Consider the following 22,586-nt stretch of genomic DNA (forward strand, 5'->3'; position numbering starts at 1 on the left):
AATAGTAGTCACTTCTTGGGTCACCATAAGATGTAATTGATTCTCTTTTTTTAAACCCTATTGACCCATCATTTCCTTCTAGTTCTCCTTTTTCAAACTCCGATCTTTTATGACAACCTTGGTTTTACCTCTTCAATCGTCTCCTTTCTAGAATCCACGAGGATCTTGACATCAATACTTTCCTTTTTAGATTGTGAAGGGTTAGCACTTTGGTTCAAAGTATTCTCATTCTTCCTTGAAGATTTTGAAGTCAAATTTGAAACCAAATTCCTTTTTTTGCTACTTTCCCCATCATTTTTAACCATAGATATACTCCAACTACCAAAATACCCTTACTGTCACTATAACACTCCTTGGTCTTGACAATCTTATTTTTAATTTTCTTAGAACCCCTCTTATCATGAGTCTCATTACCAACCATTTTTCTCTTTTTCTCCACTATCAATGAGAGCTTCACAGCATTTCTACTACAGTAATTTTTTATCAACAAAATAAGCCCTCCATGGAGCATGGGCCTAGTTTCCTTCTTCCTATAGGCTTGGAGACTATTAAGAAGAGAAAATTTCAAGTAGAAAGGGAAGGGTAACCTATCCTTATATAGTAAATGGTTCAAAAACACAAAATGGAATTTATGAACCCTTTTCGATCTACCATCCAAAATAAAATACTCATGAATGCACAATAAAACATCTTTCCAAATTAACTTGATTTGTTCCAGGTCATAGAAGTCCCGTTCTTCACAAACTCTTCTTTCTCCTTTTCATTTTTGGGATATGTTTTGAAAGCAACATTTAAAATACTGGTTTCCTTTCTGAATTTTAAGCCCACCATTGGAAGCCTAGTCATCTCTACTATGAACTCCTTCGTCAACTCCATAGTAACCCCATGAAGAGTGACCCTTTCCTCAGACCAATTCTTAAAGAAGTAATCAGTAATTTGGGGTTTGTAACTATGCATCTTCTCAATATACATTGTCACTTTTCCCTTTTGGAGAATCTCCCACATCGTACTTTTCACTTTCCAATTTTTGCAGCTTGACAGCTCCTACTTTCTTGGCTCCCCACCCATAGTTCTAAATACTTTGTAAATTTGATGAAAAATGGTAACTTTCACAGAAGACAAAGTATGATTAACCTCAAAAAGATTTTTCACCCAAAAAACATGCCAAGTCCTTTTGATGATGACACAAAAGTACCTCCTCGAAATACGATTATAGTTTTTAATTAAAAAAACCACTTGCCATAATAAACCACAAAATCTCATGTAATATTTTCTTCAATTGCATTATTCATGTAATAATTAATGATTTCCCTAAACTCGCTTTCCTTCTTGAGGTATTCACTCTAGGTCAACTTTTCATCCCTATAGACAGCTTTGTTGGCTATCCAGTCATTCGCTTTATTGCCTTCGCAAAAATTATGAGTTATGATGACTTTATCAAACTTTCTAATCAAATTTTTAATTTCCATACTATTACTATCAATATTCATAGTAATCATATTTTTATTATTAAGCATGTTAACTATGTTTAAAGAATCCCCTTCCAATGATAAGTTCCTATAACCATATTCCACTGCTAGTTTGACAGTATAAAGGGTAGCAATGGCCTCAACTTTATGGTTGGTCAAGTGAGCTATAGGGATAGCCACAAAAATCCACTACTATGCTATTATGATCTCTCATAACTCCATAACACCCAACTCTTCCAGGGTTTCCTTTAGTTGAACCATCAAAATTAGCTTTCACCCAACCCATAAGAGGGGATCTCCAAATCACACCTTGTCTCTTTTCATTTTGTTTTGTTCTAATTCATGTCATTTTCATTGGATTTCTTATCTACACTTCACTATTTTTGTTTTGAGAGATAAAATTCTCTTTAATAGCCCTGATGATATTTGACCCACTACCTATTTAGGTGTTCTTTTATTTCTGAAATTTCTATTGTTCCTTTCTTTCCAAAGACCCCAGCAAAGATGGGGGAAAGATATATTTCAAAGAAATTCAATTTTAGAGCTTTTGACATGACATTTCTAATTCTGAAAGCATTCGGCAATATTTCTAGGCTGAACCCACCAGATATTCCAATATTGAAGGAGGGAACCCCAAATATTTTGACTATATTTACAATTCATGAAAAGGTGGTTCATGTCTTCAATTTCCATCTTACCTAGGGAACACCTATTCACTATACAAATTCCTCTTTTTTGCAAATTATCCAAAGTTTAAAAAAAAAATTGCAGCATTGTGCAAAAGAAGATATTAATCTTGGGTATTAGACCCTTTAGCCATGCTTTAGCCCAAAAAGGGAGGTTGACCTTCTCCTCAGATCTAAAGATAGAAGCAACCTTGAAATAGCCACAAGGTCCAATCCCCCACACCATTGGACCCTCCTTATCAGGATAAAGGCTACACGAATATAGGGAAATTTGAATATTAGAAAAGCTTTGGCAAATCTTGACTATATTAACCCACCCATTGATTGTTCAGTAATTCCCCACAAATTCTCCAAAAACTTGTTTGCATCTTACTATAGGAGTGATATCATCAAAATCATCCAATAGTGGATGATCAAACAACCACTCATCTTCCCAAAATTTTACCTTTCTTCCATCCACAATTTTCCACGTACAACCTTTATTCAGAATGTGTTTAGACCCTTGAACAGCTCCCCGACTTGTAGAAGAGTTAGATATAGTAGAGTAGGACAAAAATTCAAGCATAGAGAGAGCATTATAAAGGTATTTGTGTCTCCAAATAGAAAACCATTCTCTATCATCATGGTATACTCTCCAACCTTGTTTAACCAACAGAGCTTTATTCATCCTTCTGATAGATTTGATACCCAAATGTCCTTCCTTCTTAGATTTACAAACCTTTTCCCATGCAATCAAAGTCATTCTCTTTTTTTCTTCAGTTCTAGACTACAAAAAATTCCTTTGGATTTTATCAATTGCATCTGCAAATTTTGTTGGAATTTTGAATTGGCTAAGTGCATTAGTAGGGAGACTTTGAAGACTTTCCTTAAGTAAAGTGACTTTGCCAGCTTGACTCAACATATTACCTTTCCAACCAGCTAATTTCTTGTTGAATTTATTCACTAACTCCTCCCAAAAGGATTCAAAAGGACTAAGCCCCAAAGGGAGACCAAGATAAGTACTCAAGAAAGACCCTATAGAACACCCCAAAATATTAGCAATTTTCTTTTGTCTAAGAGTAGGAGTATTGATAAAAAAGAGATAACTCTTATCCCAATTAATCAATTGCCCAGTGGTCGTAGAGTAAAGATTTAGAACCTTTCTAAGACTTCTTGCCTCCCTAACATCAGCTTTTCCCAAAAAAAATAGTATCATCCACAAATTGTTCATGGGAACAGATAAGTGGATTTGAAGTAGGTCTCACACCTTGAATTTCCCCTCTCAAGACCTATCTACCAATATACCTGCTAAGGCTATTAGCCATGATTGTAAAAAGAATAGGCAAAATTGGGTCACCTTGTCTTAGACCCCTATAGGGTATAAAGAAATCAAAGGAGCTCCCATTAACTAAGATAGCTAGAGAGGAAGTAGAAACAAGCTGCATAATAAGGTTAAGAGTCAGATTACTAAAACCAAAAGAAAGTAAAACCTTTTGAAGAAAGCTCTAGTCAACTCTATCATAAGCTTTAGCTAGATCCACCTTCATAACAAAACCCTGAGAATTGGAAAGAGATAAAGAGTGGATATTTTCACGCATAGAGATAATAGAGTTCAGAATTTGCCTTCCAGGAATGAAACCATTTTGTTGTTCAGAAATAAGGTTAGGAAGGATGACCAACAACCGCAAAGTAAGAAATTTAGAAATAATTTTGTAAATAGAATTACAAAGGATAATGGGTCTAAATGTTCATGGGAGTTAGCTCCACACTTCTTCGGAATAAGACAAAGGAATGTAAAATTAATCTCCTTCAGAATTTTTTTGCTCCAAAAAATTCTTTCACTGCATCACACACATCTTTACCAACAACCTTCTAGAATTTGTGGAAAAAGAACATTGGAAATCCATCTGATCCAAGAGACTTATCTCCTTCAAGGGAGCAGATAGCTTTATAAATTTCCTCTCTAGAAGAAATAGCTATCAACATTTTGTTTTGCTTATTAGTGACCACATGAGGAATAGCTTCAAGAAGCTCTTTATGACTAAAACCATCAACATTAGGGTCTAAAGATAGGAGAGAAGAGAAATAGGAAACCAATTCTCTAGCTATTTTATTTTCATTTGTTATTTTAACCCTTCCCCTAGAAAGACTGGAAATACGATCCTTAGCTCTATTTTTCATCATAGTAAGGTGGAAAAACTTAGTATTTCTCTCACCTTCTTCAAGCTAGATAGACCTTGATCTCTATATCCAAAAGGTCTCTTCTTTTTTTAACATACTTAGTTTGGAAGCAACTCAGAACAATGCAGTACCTACAATTTTGATGTTCCACCACTGTTCCAAAGAGGAATTAAAGTTTGGATGATGCATCCACATTTTCTCAAACCTGAACGGGAAGTTCTTCCTTTTGTGAAGGCTTGGCCTTAAATAGGAGCAATAAGTGATCAGAGACAATCTTTTGAATGGCAATGAGAGAGAAGACACAATCATTAGTCCAATCTGGAGAGATAAGGGCTCTGTCCAATCTAGCCTGAATGTAGCCATTTCCAACTCTTTTATTACTCCATGTAAAGTCAATACCTTGGAGTTCCATATCCATAAATCCTTCTTTATTAATAAAATCCATAAGATCCAATCTTCCTTCCTGTTGACTTGTTTTTCCTCCTTTTTTCCCATGCTCATAGAGAGGAACATTAAAATCCCCCGACATTATCCATTTACCATTGTAATCTAAACTCTTAAGTTTAGATAGAGAATCCCAAAACGTTTTTCTTGCATTTTTGTTATTAGGAGCATTTATATTGACAATATACTAGTAGTTTCCTTAAGATTAATTTTTCATCTTGACTGCAATAAAGTGCTTATTAGCATCCATCAAGGTACCAGAAAACATATAATTCTTCTACGTGATTAGAGTCCCTCCCAATGCTCCTTCAGAATTACTCACCATAAGACCATGGTTATTAAAAGATTTTAAGCTTTCAACTTTACCTTTCTCCATCTTCATTTTCTAGATTACCATAATGTCAGGGTTATGGTTCTGCACAATATTTCTAACTACATATAATTTATGGATGCTATTCATCCCCCTTACATTCTAGTATAATTTTTCGTTTCTTTTTAGGGGTAAAATCTAGAATAGTTGATTGCTTCCCATCAGCAATATTCAACAAACTTTCTTATTCTTTCTTATTTTTGGATGTCTTTCTACCCAATTTTTCTGGGGTTCCAACATCCAGTTTCAATTTGAGACGTCCTAATTCCAATTTACTTGTTTGAGTTGTTGATCCTGAAGGCATAATAAGAGGTTTCATTTTCTTTTTAGCCTTCTTTCTTTGTCCTAGTTTTTGTTTAAATTCTTCTTTACCTACTATTGGTTCCTGAGAAGTGGGTTCAAAAACCTTCAAAGACATTTATTGAAAAAGAGGTTCCGACAGAGGAAGATTTCCTCCATCTAGAGAATCCTCTACAAAGTTATTCAATAAATATCCCAATTGTTCAATCCCTTCCACTAGGATTTCTCCTTCATCTAACTCCCCTAGTCCCTCCACATTGTCCAGATCCTCAGCATAATTCTAATAGATAACCATCTGGGTTTGTATACTCCCTGATTCCTCCTTATCCTATGAAGAGGTTAAGGTTATATCCTCTTCATACATAGTTTTCTTACCTTCATCCTCTAGCTTCTCCTTCCTCTCATTAGACTGTGGCCTAAGAATATCTTCAATTTGCTGACTTTTGGGATCATATTCTACAATTAAAACTTTAGGTTTTCAAACCTTTTTTTGCACTTTCTTCTCCACAATCTCTATCTTTTTCTTATTTTCAAGTTTCAAAGGACAATTTTTAGCCCAATGACCCATTTTTTTGCAGACATAGCACACATTAGGGAGATTTTCAAGAATAACTTCTTCAAACCATTTTCTCAATTTTGAGTTGATTTCGACCTTCTGAGGAAGGTCCTTCAAGTGTGCTACTTTGACATAGATCCTAGCAAAAAAAAGTTTAGCTATAGAGGCAGTCATATTAACAATTGCAGTAAGCTCTCCAAAGGTCACTTAATATTTGTCAAGTCAATTATCTCTTTTTATAGGATTAAGGCATATTGCACAATCTTGTCTATTTCTACCTATCAAAGCAAGTCCTAATAGGTATATTTCATGTTGATTCAATCTTGTGGCCATAATTAGGCAAGATTTTCTTGAGATTCTCTCTTGGAAAAGGAAAATATTATTTTGCAAGTGATCTTGCAAGTGGGGAGTCCATAGTCAACTCATACATTGCTCAAAAATTCTTTGCTCAAAAATTCATTGCCACCTTGAAAAGAATTTTTATTAAACTACATACAATGTCAAATTAAAACTTTTTTATCAATTTCCATAACAAGCAAAATTTATCATCTTTATCCTTTCATTCTATTTTAATTATTGACAAATGCTACTCATTGGATGTTTTTCCTTTTTCAAGTTTGTTTGGATACTCATTGGAATAAAACATTAAAAATGATTTGTTGTGTTACATAGGCATGTATCTTGAGTGTAAAAAATATTTGATTTCGTGATGACTATTTATTTCACTTTTAACTTTCATCTTCTTAATTATTCACATACACATCACGTAGTAGGTGCAAAGATATAAAAATTGTATGAATACCCTTTTCCCTAAAATTCTTCGGTTACTTTGATTAAAGTATTGTAATGTAATAATATTAGTATAAGTGGCATTCTTGGATGAACACAAATTAAGATATATACTTTTGTCCTATCATTATTTATCTTTACATATTGTCTTGATACATATATCCCCACATGTCACCTTGGATCATAACTATGGGTGCACTTGACCTAGGTCACTACTAGAATTACAAATCTAGACCCTAGCCTTCTAAAAAATTAAGTTAACATTGCCCCACCATTTTCCTTCTACTAGCTTAATGTATGTTTGTATTGATTTGTATGCTTGTTTGTTTACAAAGATATCCATTCATTCTTTTAAAATCATGTGGTAAATCACCTAGGGTTTATGCAAAAAATATGCCATAGAGCATTTATAAGAGCATAGCAACAAAATTATTAGAGCATTACATTATTGCATGCCATCTTAGTCTATTGCATGGTCATTTCCTTTTGGAACCTTTGTCTCACAACAATAAGTTAGCCCAAGTGGACATTTTATTAAAGAACAAGTGACCATCACAATTCAACAAATTTCCAAAGATGTTCTGACACGACATCACTCCTTTCACAAATTCAGATATAAGAAAATCAACTTAACTGAATTCTAAAATCCCAATGCCTACCAATCAAATATGCAAGTTACACTTCAAATCAACATATCAAATTGAAGCTTGCATTTATAAAAATCATATATATATATAACACAACACAATCAACTGAAAAGAGTCTCAAACAATCTAAAAAATCAATTTATACAAGCACTAAAATTCTAATTATGTAATAAACTAATTCCACACAACTTTAACTTCACTTTTCCACCTTCAAGCCAGTGAAGGTTCCAACCTAAACTCTTACATCTATGTTAGTTGTTTATTTATAACCTTTATATTTTAGCTTTCCCTTTGCATTTGCACTCTGTTAGTAAAGACCTCCATTTTAATAATAATAATATATACACATCTTTCAATTTATAATATACAATTATTTAAATAACAATCCTGTTGCACGATGTAAAATCATCATTCCAGCCAGGAAATACATCTACAGCTTTCGAGAAAAGGCTTCTTCATACGGGCCAGTCAACATGTCTACATATTATATTTGATTCGCTGAACTAAAAAATCAATTGTGGTGTGAAACATGAGAGATTATGAACCCTCAACCAAAGAAGAAAAAAAGTTCAGCGGGCAGACCAGACAATCAACCTTATTTTTCAGATGTATCTCATCCCTCAATATAAGCCCAAAACAGTCCTAACGTTTTTTAAGAGTGTGCTTTCAATTAGTGTTTTTTACAAACTTCGGAACCAGTATTAGCAGATTTTTATTGAAAAAATAGAATAGGAGTAAAAAAAAAGAGAAGAAAGAACTTTTAGATTGTTATTATATTGAACAACATTCCTAAATGTCTGCTAATTAGATTGACAACAAACTACTTCATGATTGACAACACACAAATAAACTTGACACTAACCGAAACTTATAGACACCTAACTCAACACATCTACAATAAGAACTTGATTCAAACTTTAAAAAATTCTTTGACTCAATCTTAAACTAAACTTGTGTTGCCAGCAACTCAACAAGGCTTGCCACGTGCAACAATTATTATGGACTCCCGTTGGAACATTAATTCCAACAATTTTCACATTCTATATAAATATTATTACTATGCTTTTGGATTTATGACTGTGTAAGAGATGTTTTTTCATTAACGTCGTAAATTACACTATGTGATCTATCATCAAGAAAAGAGTAAAAGATAAGGGAAAAAATCTGTCACTGTTAAGAGTTTTTTTCTTATCCATTTACTCTTGCTCTGATGATGGATGACACACGGAAAAAACTTACACAACCATAAATCCAGAGGTATAGCAAGAATAACCTTTTGAATGCCTGTTAAATTTTTGTCATCTGTAGTGCTTGAGAATGCATCATGCAAACAAAGTTTCGTAAATTACCACCATAGATGTAGTAGATAAGAAGTGGGTAATAATAGTACTAAGGCTTTTCTTTCTAGTTTAAAGAATGATGTTACAATATTGGTTGAGGATATCTTGAGATATTTCTATAAGAATTCAATCCTGTAGTTTTAAGTCAAACTCATTCACACACTGGTTCACAAAAACTAATCTCATAAAAATGAATGGAATATTAGCACTCGTTGCATCTAGATGATGCTTACATGGGTGAAGCATTAGACCTTTCTGGTAGGTCACCCATCTCACCACAACTCCAACTCAAGTGGATTTAACCATGAAATTTCTTCCAAGATTAAACTGTTTAGCTTCCTCCCTCATTTGCCAAAAAAATGTTGTACTTAATGAATCATTCATTATAGAGCTCCTTTAGCTCATCAGTTGAAAAGTAAGAAATATTTTTCACAAGAAATCAAATTACAATATTTCAATGAATATACCATGTTTTAATATCTATGGAAAAATATAACTAACATAATTGTAGGTTAAAAGCAACAGGAGCATCCCAATTCCTAACAGTCCAACCAACCCGGTGGTTGATCTGCCAGTATGTAGTGTGAGGGTGACAAGCGAGGCACCAACTAGTTCTGTCATGGGTTGCTTTTATTACTGTCCCATAGGCCAATTCTTACCTCAATTCACTTATAAATCATTTACATTCAATTTGTTGTACACACTGATTTTGATAGTCAACAACCACATTATATCCTCCTGGCCCCAACAAATCTCCACACAAGGAAGTAGATGGATTTAGCGAGCACTCCGCTACCATTGTAGTTGCTCTTACATTGATGTTTACAGAAACTGCCTTTGTTCTCGTTTCAATTGTCAGTACTTTTTAAAAGCGTTGAGCAAATTAAATCTTGAAATTGTTGGGAACGCAAAACGATCCATCCATCGCCTGAGTTTAACATGTTTCACTGATCATTGTTTGTTTGTCGAATCATTGTTCTTGAGTGATGTCTACATGGTGAAACCAATGATCGAGTCAACAAGTATCCTTGATGATCAGCCCTCTTCAATTTTGGTGATGTATTTAGGAGGTCTCAAAATTGGGAATGTTCTATTACAATCGCAGAATTGGGAATTGGAAAGTTGGAATGTGAGATATAAGAAACCGCGGAATTGGGAACGTATATAAGAACTGTGCGTCTTCTAACGATGTTGACAATCTTACCTTGAAGCATCATAATTCACGTTTGTCTTGGGTTTTACACTGTACAGGAATCTAACTGATCGTGGTTTTAAATTTAAGAAGTGTGATAATAAACAATGTAATGAGGTCGATAAGAATTTACTACTCCACTTAAAGTTCGGAAATAGTCATGTTGTTCATGGTACCAAGGCATTCAATTTATTATAACTTCGAAATCTTTATTCTGAGTTTTTATTTTCACGCAGCATTCACAATATACTCGTGGATTCCCATCAATACAACTTCATAACCTATACATTCATAATGATATAATTCTCCGATGATATGGATATAAGTAGAAGCCAGCAAATCCAGTTAACATATTCAAAACCCTTGCAAAGAAAATTGAAGAAGACGACAATAGAGGAATAATAACGATTTTAAAAAGATAAATAGGTTTTAAGCTATATAACAACAGACTCTAATAAAAGATAATTACCAGAGTAACATAAAAGTGGAAATAATCGAAAGGCACATCACTCTCTTAGTGCAAATTTTCACGGCTTAAACAGTTCCATTTCAGTAATTTCATAACAAGGTTTGAGCAGTTTCCATTTTAGGACCTGTCAATAATACCTATATGATGAAACATGAAGAAAGCTAGATTATGTGGTCTATTAAAATAGACGATTCAAATGTCCATAATGCTCAAAACTATCGAAAAACTAACGTACAAATAGACTGTTTCAACGCAGTTGCTAGAAGATATATGATTCTTTTTTCAGGATGCCGAGTTTACCTTTGTTTATGTGCCTCTTCTAATACTCCGAGCACAACATTTGCTAGTAATGAATATTCTGATTTCAGTTTTATCCAGTGTTTAGTTCCAGTTAGCATAAAGCTATTAATTTCAATTTCATGAACAGTACTGCATATTTTTTAATTAGGAAATGAGCCGTTGGAAAGGAGTTATTTCAAATTTTTATTCTTTTCAACCATATTTTCGGTCAGCTTTCTAAATAGCCATGTGTTCAATCAGTACAATCTTAAAAGCGGTGATTAAAAGTGTAATGAGTGCATTGCCTCTTAAAAATTAATAGACCAATATAAGCATGCACCTATTTTTACAAATCTAGCAAACAAATTCAGCTACTGGCAAGGAAAGATGAAGAAAGCTATAAGACAAAACATGAATAAACATGATAACTAGCATAACAAACAACCTGATAATAAAAATTGAACGAAATCTGTTTTTACAGCCAAAAGCCTTCAACAGTTCCATAATGAAGCTTAAACAGTTTAGCTTCAAGATTCTTGAAAGCGAAACAATGACGCCCATACAATAAACATAATGAAAGCTAAAGCATTTGGTTAGTGTCATAAACAGACGATTCAAATGACCTCAACAGCTGTGAGTCTGTAAACTGCCTACCATCATGATGCACCATAACAGCTTGACCATGTGAATTACTAGTTTGTGCCTGTGAAGTCCTGTGCATCAAGTCCATGGTGCGTTCAATATCTTGGGAAGTTGTTGGATGGGAACCTCTAAAATTATTTCCCTGCAACAACCCGAACATGTGTCCTTCATAGTTTCCAATACCACCTAGTTGCTCTCCTTGGTGCTCTTTATCTAAATTTACAGGAAAGCCACTTGTGGAGGACTGGGAGCTATTAGTTAGCAATTTGTCTGGCGAGACAAGACCAAAGTTGCGCTGTGCTGCTTGCTGGTGCACCATGAGAGGCTGAGTGGTTTCTTGTATAAGCTGATCCATTGTAACACCAACACTCCTTGGGGTAATGGGATCAAATGAGGCTGAACCTGGAGCCCCCCTTGAGGTCCAGGAGTTCGATGACAGAAGAGAGAGAGCACACCCAGAGTCAGAGACTCCTGATAAAGTAGCTGATGCTACACCTAACCCTGCAAGATCTTCACCGGAGGAAGATGATGAGAGTGTCAGAGCTTGACTCACATGTCCCCCAGTGCTTTGCAGGTACTGAGGAATGCCCTGATTAATAGCACCGCCAGGTACACCCTTATTGGAACTCTGTAGATACAAAAGCAACTTGTCTGTGTTGTAACGAGAGAGGGAGCTTCCCATTACTTGTCCATCAAATGGTGATTGGTCACCTGACTTGACCCTTGGCCAACATCCTTTTCCATAGCCAAGCTTGAAGTCAATGGAATCCCCCAAAAATGAACTTGTGCCGTATCGTGAGTGCATGAAATGTGATCTATCCATCAATAAGTTGCTAATTCGCCTGTCATCTGTTATGTAAATATGAGAGAGATGTCAGTTTGCACATGCAGTGCAGCTGTGTTATTTTCCTGACAGTAGCTCATAAAGAGCAACAACTAATTAATTAATTTTTGAATTTACCAAGAAGATTTTAGTTGAAACTATTTTTTGCTAACAGACATCTGTAAATCCTTGTGCCTAATTGAGCATAGGAATTGGGAACATGGCTGTGGTCAGAATTTTCTTTGTCTAAGGTTTAACATTAATCTCAGATTGGATTACCTCTGGTTGCAAATATAGAGGCCCTAACGAGTAGAACAGATGGGCATGGGAGTGAGGAAATGTTGTAGAATAATACACCATGGACGCCTGTTCTATGAACCAAAAGGTTACATGTTGCAAAGTTGTATACTGAAATGTAACATGATTCATCACTAATTATTGTCGATGGCTATTAAAGCTCTTGGTGCAGGAATATTATTCACAACTGCAGATTAAAGCAAACTATGTGTACTGTGGGTCGAGAAAACACCAAAGCAATTGACATCCTCAAGTTTAAAGCACTACCAATTGACATCCTTATTTCCATGCCATTTCTAGTGGCAAGAAAAGAAGCTGTGCAATTTAACAATTGCTGAGACCAAATCCAGGATATGCAGCATGTAACACTAGCATATAAATATTAAGGCACATCAACATCAGCCACATGATCCCAGACTATTTTAATGATAAGAGTTAAGATGGCAGATGAGATATAATTTCAAACTTTATTTTCTTCAAGGTCATGCTAAGTGATAAAGGACCATATGTGTAAAACAAGCAGACCTATGAGATAATTCTTGCGCACAACAATTCAATTTTCAAAGCTGATTTGATAAAATATAACTTAATCAAAATATAAATAGAGTATTTATGACATGGATAAATAAACACATTATCAATTTTGATGTATTCAGAGTACCATAAAAGGTGGAACCATATCGCCCAGCACTTATTGCCATTGACTCCGGTGGAGGCTTCCTGCGTCGCTCATTGTGACCAGCTAGGCGTCTCCTACAACTTCGTTTCCCTTCATCAAATTCAGGTAAAAGATGAAACCTGCATACCAGATACCAGTGTAAAGTAAATCATGAATCGAACTCTAATTATCTAATCATGCAGATGAAGTTAAACCTCTCAAGAACTTCATCACCAAATGATTCTTACTTGATCAAATATGCTGATAATTTGAAATTTGTTGTAAGATCTATACGAGATAATGTATACAAGTGAGAGAAAGGATCCAGCCACCAAAATTAAAAAATTGTATGCTTATGATCTATATCACCCTTCAGATACGAACATTACCCAAGAGTAGTATCAATAATGCTAGACACTTAGATGTTCAGTATAGGAAGACGAGAATATCAATACAAAGCATTTCCATCAAATTATGAACAGAATTACAATTATAATCAAATTGCTTACATGGACTAGAGTTCTTGATACTAAGAGAATCTGTTTCTGGATTTAATTTTGTTCAAGATTTTTTAATCAAAGCATGAACACATTAGAATACAGAAACAGTATTCTCTTGATATTACGGATAGTGGAAATCTCTTGTCACTGGTTTCTGATACTGCTGTCTGCTATTCGATAAAACTTAGATTGCTCATATGAAAATGCCTATAAATCCTGCTATAGCATTAGTGTCGGACTCCATCAGCTTTGAATTGAAGCAGACTATCAGATTGGAAGAGAAAGGCATACAGATTATGGTCACTAGAGTTTCAGGCAACGGATCAGTGTATTTTCATCTCTGTTTCCATCTCTAATTATTTACCCCTTTACTGCATTTGAGACAAAAGATTAGTCAACGTTTTACACTATAGACTTTTGAGATTAAATTGCATTATCTACTGTCTATTTGACTTTGATTAGTCACATGTATAACTACATTGAAATTTCTAGTGTTGCTTCGGTTCGAACAGCATATCATCTCCAGTGCTACAAGACTGATGAGTAAAGCAAACCGATTCATATAAGTTATTATTAAAGATTATTGTCATTTACCCATAGTTAGTTATTAAAGATTATTTCCCTTTACGTAACTTAATTATTAATTTATTCCTAACTATCGAAGCAAAGTCTATACAGCACCCACGAGAATTACCTTATTACAACAGGCGACATTGGAGCATCACTCTAATACACGGTACACCTCTTTCAAGCCATGCCATTAATTTTGAAGACAAAGGTTTACCCTAAGTATCGATACATCTAAGATCCCTACAGTAGTGAGTGCAGGACACTGAAAGCTTCACTCAGTTGAGTGGGTTCTCAACATCTGTAAGCAAGATATCAACATACGAAGAGATCTGTGTTTTCTTAATTCACATCTGCTTTTGGGGTGTGCTATTTTAAAGTAGCAAATTTTTTAATCGATATCGATATATGGACCAGGTGAAAGGAAAAATCTCCGAATATTTCTTTTAAATGTAAGTATCAAGAAAATCAATTTTCGTTCTCGACCCAGAAGAAGACTTAACTGATAGTAGTTTAAAAGTATCCAGAAAAGATAATTCTAGTTCTAGGCCCTCTGATGAGCGAAGATGAAGGAAAAGCAACTAAAAACATGAACAAAAAATGATCTATCTCATAATCCTACATACAATGTGGTTAGCTCATTTTAAGCAAATTCTTCAGCATACAGCATGCATAGACCACTAGACTGTTAAACTTCAAAATTCAGGGGGTCGAATAGCTATTAGCCCTTAAGGATCGTGAATCCCTGGATCAATGCATCTACTCCAACTAACAAGGGCATGTGATGTAACTAATAGACCAGAGCGTCAATTGGGCATCACCTAGATTGGATGAGTGTTAAGTGGAGCGTTCATGGTCAAGGGCGATGGATTCATGGGAACGCTTAATCATGATATATGGTTTCTTGGGTCGATGACTATTGACTATGGACAACTAAGATTGACTGAAACTATAGTACTGAATCATCACATTTCTATACCACTTTACATTTACTTAATCGAACTCAACCAAAGGAAGAGTCTGCATGACTGTGCGATGAGATAGTACTAGTTGAAAAATATAGCCGAGGGCAAAAGGGCAGTCGATGTCAGGAAAAGAGAAATCAAGCAGAGATGTTCAAAAGTGAAAGTACTAGACAACAGGAATTCAAGTAGGGGAAGAAGAGAAATGAAACCTGCTGCATTGCTGACAGAAGCGCTGCTCGATTCCGTTGACGATTACCTTGGCGGCCTTAGAATGCGGCTCGCAGACCTTGTGGCGGCGGTGATAATCCTTCGCACCGCTCAGCTCTAGCTTACACCCTTCCACCTGGCACCGAGAAACCTGTTGAGTTCCGCCCTGCTGCACCCCATTACGTTGCTTCTTCGTCGCTGGACTAATCGAGGGCGTGGGCGATGCTGCAGGAATTGCCTTCACAGCCTCAAAATAGGTGCGTTTGCCCAGCTTCAGCCCGATTACAGACTCCCCTGACCCTGCAGGAACAGCTACCGTCACCACTCCGCTGTGCTCACTGCCCTCTTGAGCGCCCACGGTTCGAGTCTCCTTGCTCGAAGTCCTCATTGGAGAAGAACAAGCTGGGAAGCCTTGTTTCACCGACTGCTCCTTTACTTTCCCTTCTCCACTGCCGCCCTTGAGCCCACCATTGCAGGGAAACAGCCCGAGATTATCCCACTCCCAACTGGAAGAAGTCTTCATTTTCGGTTTTCTCTGCTCGTCAGGCTTCAAATCCAACAGGCTAAATAGACTCCAACCACATTAAGCTCCTGCCCAGCTGTACTTTGTGTGCATTCACAGGTCACCCCTCTCACCTGACGTATGTAATAATGACCACCCACCTCACCTCACCTCAACCTTTTCAGACCCCCGTCTCGGGACGCGAGTTCGAATCCCGCCAACACCCGTAAGCCTAAAGTCCTTCCCCTGTACACCACTCTGGACTATGCCAACAATCAACACCCAATATGGGCGTGGGAGAGAGCGTGTTAGATTTATTACTTACTGCGACCACTTTCTGATAGATACAACTCAAGTGATGCCCGATTGCTCCTGCGGATGACATCGACCTCGGTCTCTTTCCTCCCAACCAGGGCACCCAATCAGAACATCCGCACCATTTAAGACCCCTTTCCAGCAGAAACCCAAAGCAAGGGCAAGAGGAGCCCGCGAATTTAATTCAAGGCCGGGAAACAAACAACCGGCTACCCCAATGGCGTCGATTCATCCCAAACGGTCCGGACCAAATCTGACCCTTTCCCCTGCTCGGTATGGCCTCCAAAGCTCTACGGCTCTCTACCCTTTTAGGTTAATGTTTCGTCAATGTCGGACAGACAATGATGAGAGATGACGAATACAAAAGACAAGGAAGGAGTAAGGGGCCGATGTAGCTTTAGCCCAAGTTAACTCTGCTGTACAACCTGCACCTTCTGTAGCCCAGGGCCCCCCCTTCCTTCTCCTTCACAGAGACATTGGAATCTGGGACGACTGGGACTGAATTGTCACTCTCTCACCAAATTTCACACCACTTATGTTTTCCGGCACCGGCCATTTCCTTTTCTCGTCATTTGCCCCGTGCTGATGAATACTACTAGAGGCAGAGCTTAAAGATAGCCATCATATCCCAACGGAGACCGTTAAGAGTGATTGTTGTTATTGTCCTCTGGCTTCTTCAGATGGCCCGCTGCCAAACAAGAAAGGCTTTGTAGTTTGTACGCGTACCTACCTGCTTTTACCTTATCTAAACTGGGTAGCTTCAATCAACACTTTAGATTTCCCAAAGATTCATTAACACCTCTGCTCGGTAACCGGGTCTTTGCCTTGGCCTTCAGGCTAGGGACACTTTCCATGTAAATTTACATATAATAGTGGAGTTCAACATGATGGGTGTGAACCGGCTAGCCAATTTTGACTTGCCTCCTTGGGATGTGCCTTTGCAAACTCTTTCTTTTTCTTTCCGAAGGGGCATATAATTGCATTTTTAATGTGTAGTAAAGTTGGCCATCTTAGGTAGTCGTGTACTCAAAAAATAATGGAGAAGATACCTCTGCAATAGTTGTTTATTACTCCATTAAAGCTCTATATTTGTAGTTCTTGTGCTTGATCTTAATAAATGGATTTTAAAAAATAATTGTTTTGATGGTAGACAGCAGCTGAAATCTAGATTACTTATTATTTACTATTATATGTTAAATTCTTGTAGACTAGAATCCAAGACCTATCACATAAGAGGCTCACAAATTACTATTGTGGTGCATATTACCCGGTTTTTACAAAAATAGTTTTCTCTCATTCTAATAATATTATTAATTATTAGGATGTACTTTTGCAACTCTCGCTTTCTAATTTTTTTTTCTAAGGTAGTTGAAGTCTTAGTCTAATAAAGTTGGGCATTTTAGGTCTAATTTTTATTACCTTGGCTCTCTTTCTTGCATCTCATGATGGATGTGTAGTGGGATCTGAAATGTTGACACTAAAAATTACTACACAATCAAACTTCAAAAAAAAAAAATGCAATACATTTTAAGTCATTACGTGTATACTTAATAGATGGACAAATATATCTACATGAATAGTTGTTTGTCACTACATTAAAGCTATACATTTGTAGTCGTTGTGTTTGCTCTTAATAATTGGACAAAAATATATGCGGTCAATAGTCGTTTGTCACTAGAATAAAATTACAAATTAGTATTCGTCATGATTTTACTTAAGTGTTATACAAATACTTATGAAAGGTATTTGTAGTTTTACTTTAGTAAGCCAATATACATATTTAAGTCATTACATTGTACTCAATAAATGGAAAAAGACATTTACATGAATAATTTATGAATAGTAAAGCTATACATTTTAGGCATCATGTTTGTTCTTAATAAATGTACAAAGATATACATGTGAATAGTTGTTTGACGCTGAAATAAAATTATTGATTTGTGGTCGCTTAATAAATAAACCTTTGCAACTCCATGTTTCTCTTTTTGAAGTGTTATACAATTACATATCAAGGGTAGTAGTAGTAATAGTGTAGTAATGTTAGACACATTAAGTCATGTTTCCAATTACTAAATGAGCAAAGGTGTTTACGTAGTTAGTTGTTTGACCTTACAATAAAGCTATACATGTGTTGTTGTTATGTTTGTTCAAGATAAAATGACAAGTGTGTGTGTATGTGTGTGCGCTCTTGTAAGTGTGTGTGTGTGTGTGAATAGTTGTTGTATCATTACGATAATTTATAAATTAGTATTCGACATGTTTATACTTAGTAAATAAACATAAACCATATTTAAATAGTTGTAGACTTGTTAGTGTAGTAAATTTATATATTGATAGTCGTTGTCATCTTCATAATTAGTAAATAGCCAAAATTATACATGTGAATATTTGTAGTGCCACTGCAATTAAATTATATATAGTAGTTGTCATATTACATACTTATTAAAGGACAAAGATGTATATGTGAGTAGTAGTAGTGTCAAAAAAAAAGTTATACATTAGTAGTTAGCATAATTGTACATAATAAATAAACAAAAAGTATATGCGAATAATTTTGGTGTGTACAGTAAAATTATACACTATAGTGACATATTTGTACTTGATCAATATGCAATATAGAATATGTGAACATGTAGTGTCATTGTAGTAAAGTTATACATTAAAAGTCATCATGTTTGTACTTAATAAATGGACAAAGTTATATACGTTGTCACATCTCATTGTTTGCTTGTTTTAATAATGTAATAAATTGGATGGTATTGTTGGTCAATTATTAATGATTGCTTCATCTTATTATAATGTATGTGAAAATGGTAAATTATATATTCTTAATCTAAAATGCATGATGTTAAGACTAAGGTGATAATGGAAATTTAATATGTTGCACACATATTATTTTTATCATGGTTTTATGGACTAACATATTGGTTGGATATTGAGCGCAAATAAGTGCAAGAACATGTTGAATACAAGAACGTGGTTGGGGTAGAGATGTTTGAGCAACTTGAAACAATAGAAACTCAATTCACACACTCAAGTGGTTGCATCCATACTACACTTTTAGTGTTATATTTTGTGTTTTGTGTTATCATGGATAAGTAGTTTAAATTTGTACATTAATTTTTAAATGAATTTTTATAGGTAATGGGTCAAAGTCTAGATTACTTGTTATTTATTTAGAATTATTATTTGGTGAGATTAATTATTAGTGTATGTTAAGCTCAAGTAGACTTGAAACCAAGACCTTTCGAATGAGAGGCTCATACTTTACTATTGTGTTGTAGGCTTTTGCCTCATTATGTTTTTAAATGTTACCATTATTATGATGGCTTAAATGATTATCGCACATATATTTAGTTTGATTACAATGGTGGAGTTCAAGAAAATGGATGTGAACCAACAAGCCAAATTTGATAAGGCTTGTTGGGATTTGTATATATATAGATATACATATGTGTATATATATACATATATGTATTATATATCTATATATGTATACATATAGATATAGATATGCATGTCTCCCCAAATGCAAAACTAACTTTTGCTAAGCTAGGGTTAACATCTAAGATGTCATACCTAATTAGTTAAGTAATTTAATTCCTTAACGAAAATTACCATTTCCTTCACTTTGTCATGTTCTCCTTGTACATGATTTCAACTGGTAAAACATTAATAACTTTGTGTGCACACATCATAATGGCTTGCGCTCTAATATGTAGTACCCGCATACACTGTTCTATCTTCCCTCAAGTGCACATCTGCCAATTCACTGTCTATGAACTTTGCAAACCAAAAAGGTGTATTTTCTAACAATTAGTTTATACAACACTTGGACAATTTTTTGAATCTTCAAACCATAAATTAGTCTTCATAACATGCTGACTGAATATGAATGATATGTTGCCATAAATGCCAAACTCAATGTATTTACAAATTGCCCTCTTAGCCAAATTGCCAACAATCCCCCCTTTGGCTTTGATGGCAACATATGGGAAAATTGGGTAAGTCCCAAAATTACAAAATTTGTGAAGTTCTTCACATGGCCATACAAAATTTTCAAGACGTGGATCATTTATATTATAAACCATCTTATACATACTCTCCCTTATATCTTTGCATATACAATTTTACATACATTACACTCCCTCTTTAACATTAATGACAAAGGTGAGTTAGAAAACTATTTACAAATCATTTTTTTGTCTACCTTCTTCTCTTTAAGTTGATTGGTTTGAAATGTGTGCAATGCTATCAACTAAGTTTGTTTTCTAGTTCTTGAACTCTTTATCCCATGTGTCTTGGACTGCTTCTAATACATTTATTAAATTGCATAGTCCATAAGATGCCACTTCAACTTCATTCAAGTTTGAATATACAAACTTCTCATAAGATTGTTGAAAATAATTATGTAATTGTATATTGTCTTTGATGTTACACAAATGTCAAACCTTTATATAGCAATTAGTATGAGCCAAGCTCACTTGGGCATTGAAGGAAGTTTCCTATGTATGTTGAGCATTCTAGGAAAGACAACATAGAACCAGTGTTAACCGAGTTCACTTAGTTACCAAAGGAAAGTTGGCATGGAATCAATGTAATTGAGCTCACTCAGTTACCAAAGGAAGTCTAAAGGAAAGTCTTTTTTGAGTTAGTGTTGATCGAGTTGGGTTGGCTAACGAAGGATTTTCCTATATTAGCACATTGGATCTAAAAAAATTGTTGGTTAGTTCTAGCTGACTCAAGGGATGAATTTTATTTGTTTGAAAGTGTGTTCAAGCTGACTTGACAAGGTAAATCATATAAATATAAGGTCAAGTTGAGGATTGAATTGTAAGAAGCATGGGATTGAAAAAATAAATTAAGGAAGCAAATTGGAAGGATATCAGAGTATCCAAGTTGATCGAGTTGCAAATAAAATTTTGATCAAGGAGTATCAAATATTCAAGCCAGAATAGAGATCTGAAATCAACAAAGATAGTTGCATCAGCAATCAGGTCAAGTCATTATTACTCTCTAATAATTTTAGCAGTGAATCAAATCTCCTAATAGAGTTAGCCTAACAACTTTTCCAAATCCTCTAACAAGGTGGCATTTTCTAGATTGAAGTGTCTAAAGACCTCTAACAAGGCCACTTCTAATAGGGTGAACTAAATCCTTTAACAGGGTCACACCTAACAGTGTATTTTGTAACCTTTAACGGGGTTGGCTCCTAATAGGGCTCACTTTAGAAGAGTGAAAAATAATACCTAGTTGCAGTTGGTGGTTTTCCCAAATTGGGTTTCCATGTTAAATCTTGGTGTCTCTTATGTTCATGTTATTTTCTTTATGATTATGCAACTAAGTTAATTAAGGTTAAACACACTAAACATCTTAAGAAGTGATTATTCCAGTGTTTACCAAGTGATAATAATTCTTAGTGTAAACCAAGTGTTCCCGTGTTAACTGAGTTACAATAGTATTTCAATTTCAGTAGATTTTTGGTTTTGTATTGCATTGACATCTTAAGGGATCTTGGATTTATTTTTGTGGTAATTGAATCACCCCTCCCCTCTCAGTTACTCCTCTTCTATTTCCAACAATTGGTATTAGAGCTTTTGGTGCTTATAGAGAAGGTTTCAAGGACCCAAGGTAAAGATCAAGATGTCTTATAGAAGGGAGATTCATAAACTGAACAGATATGACTTCCAAGCATGGCAGGAACTCATGAAGCTCCATTTGGAAACCAATGGTGATGTAGGTCTAAAATATATGGAGAAAAAATATGTGGTACCTACTAGAACTTTGACTGTGGATCAGATTGTGGAAAAGAATAATCATAACATAATGATGATTGACATTGCTTCCACTCTCAATTATGTTGAATTTGATGAAGTCAAAGATTGTGTTACTGCTCATGAAATGTAGAACAAGCCAAAAGATATCTATGGAGGTGATGACAATGTAAGGAGAGCTAAGGTAGAAATTCTTAGATGTCAGTTCAAATGATCAAATGAAGATAAAAGAAGATGAGAACATTGCACAGTACAATAAAAAATCAAAGCTAGTGTGAGTGTAATCAAAGCCTCGGGTAGGAAAATTGATGATGTAATAGTGGTCATCAAGGTACTCAGAACTCTTCTTCCTATTTATGCAATTATAGTGTCAGCTATTCAAGAAATGAGATGTGATCCTAGTAATATTATAACTTTGGATGCACTAGTGGGAAGGTTGACAACCTTTGAGTTAGACAACTTTGATAACTATGTTCCTAACTCTAGTAACATTAAGTTTGCATTTCAAGCCAAACTATCACTCAAAAAGAAAGCTACAAAATCTAAAAGAAAAAGGTTTGAAAGTGAAGATGAAGATGGTTATGATGATGATCTTGAAGTCATTAAAGAATTTCTTGCAAGAAGATTTCCCAAAG

At 35.1% G+C, this 22,586-nt stretch overlaps 1 protein-coding gene across 1 annotated transcript; it reads right to left on the reverse strand.

Annotated features, from left to right (window-relative positions):
• Positions 1-11,130: 11,130 nt before the first annotated feature.
• Positions 11,131-15,900, reverse strand: LOC149562241 (uncharacterized). Its single transcript, XM_089825783.1, has 3 exons — positions 15,363-15,900; positions 13,125-13,261; positions 11,131-12,192 (listed from the first exon to the last, which is right to left on the reverse strand). Exons 1-3 carry the CDS (start codon positions 15,881-15,883, stop codon positions 11,282-11,284), a joined length of 1,569 nt encoding a protein of 522 aa, XP_089681909.1. The 5' UTR covers positions 15,884-15,900; the 3' UTR covers positions 11,131-11,281.
• Between the last annotated feature and the right edge of the window lie 6,686 nt (positions 15,901-22,586).

Source organism: Cupressus sempervirens, chromosome 4 (assembly GCF_028749045.1).
Source record: "Cupressus sempervirens isolate cs-2001-9-10 chromosome 4, ASM2874904v1, whole genome shotgun sequence".
Taxonomy (NCBI): Eukaryota; Viridiplantae; Streptophyta; class Pinopsida; order Cupressales; family Cupressaceae; genus Cupressus; species Cupressus sempervirens.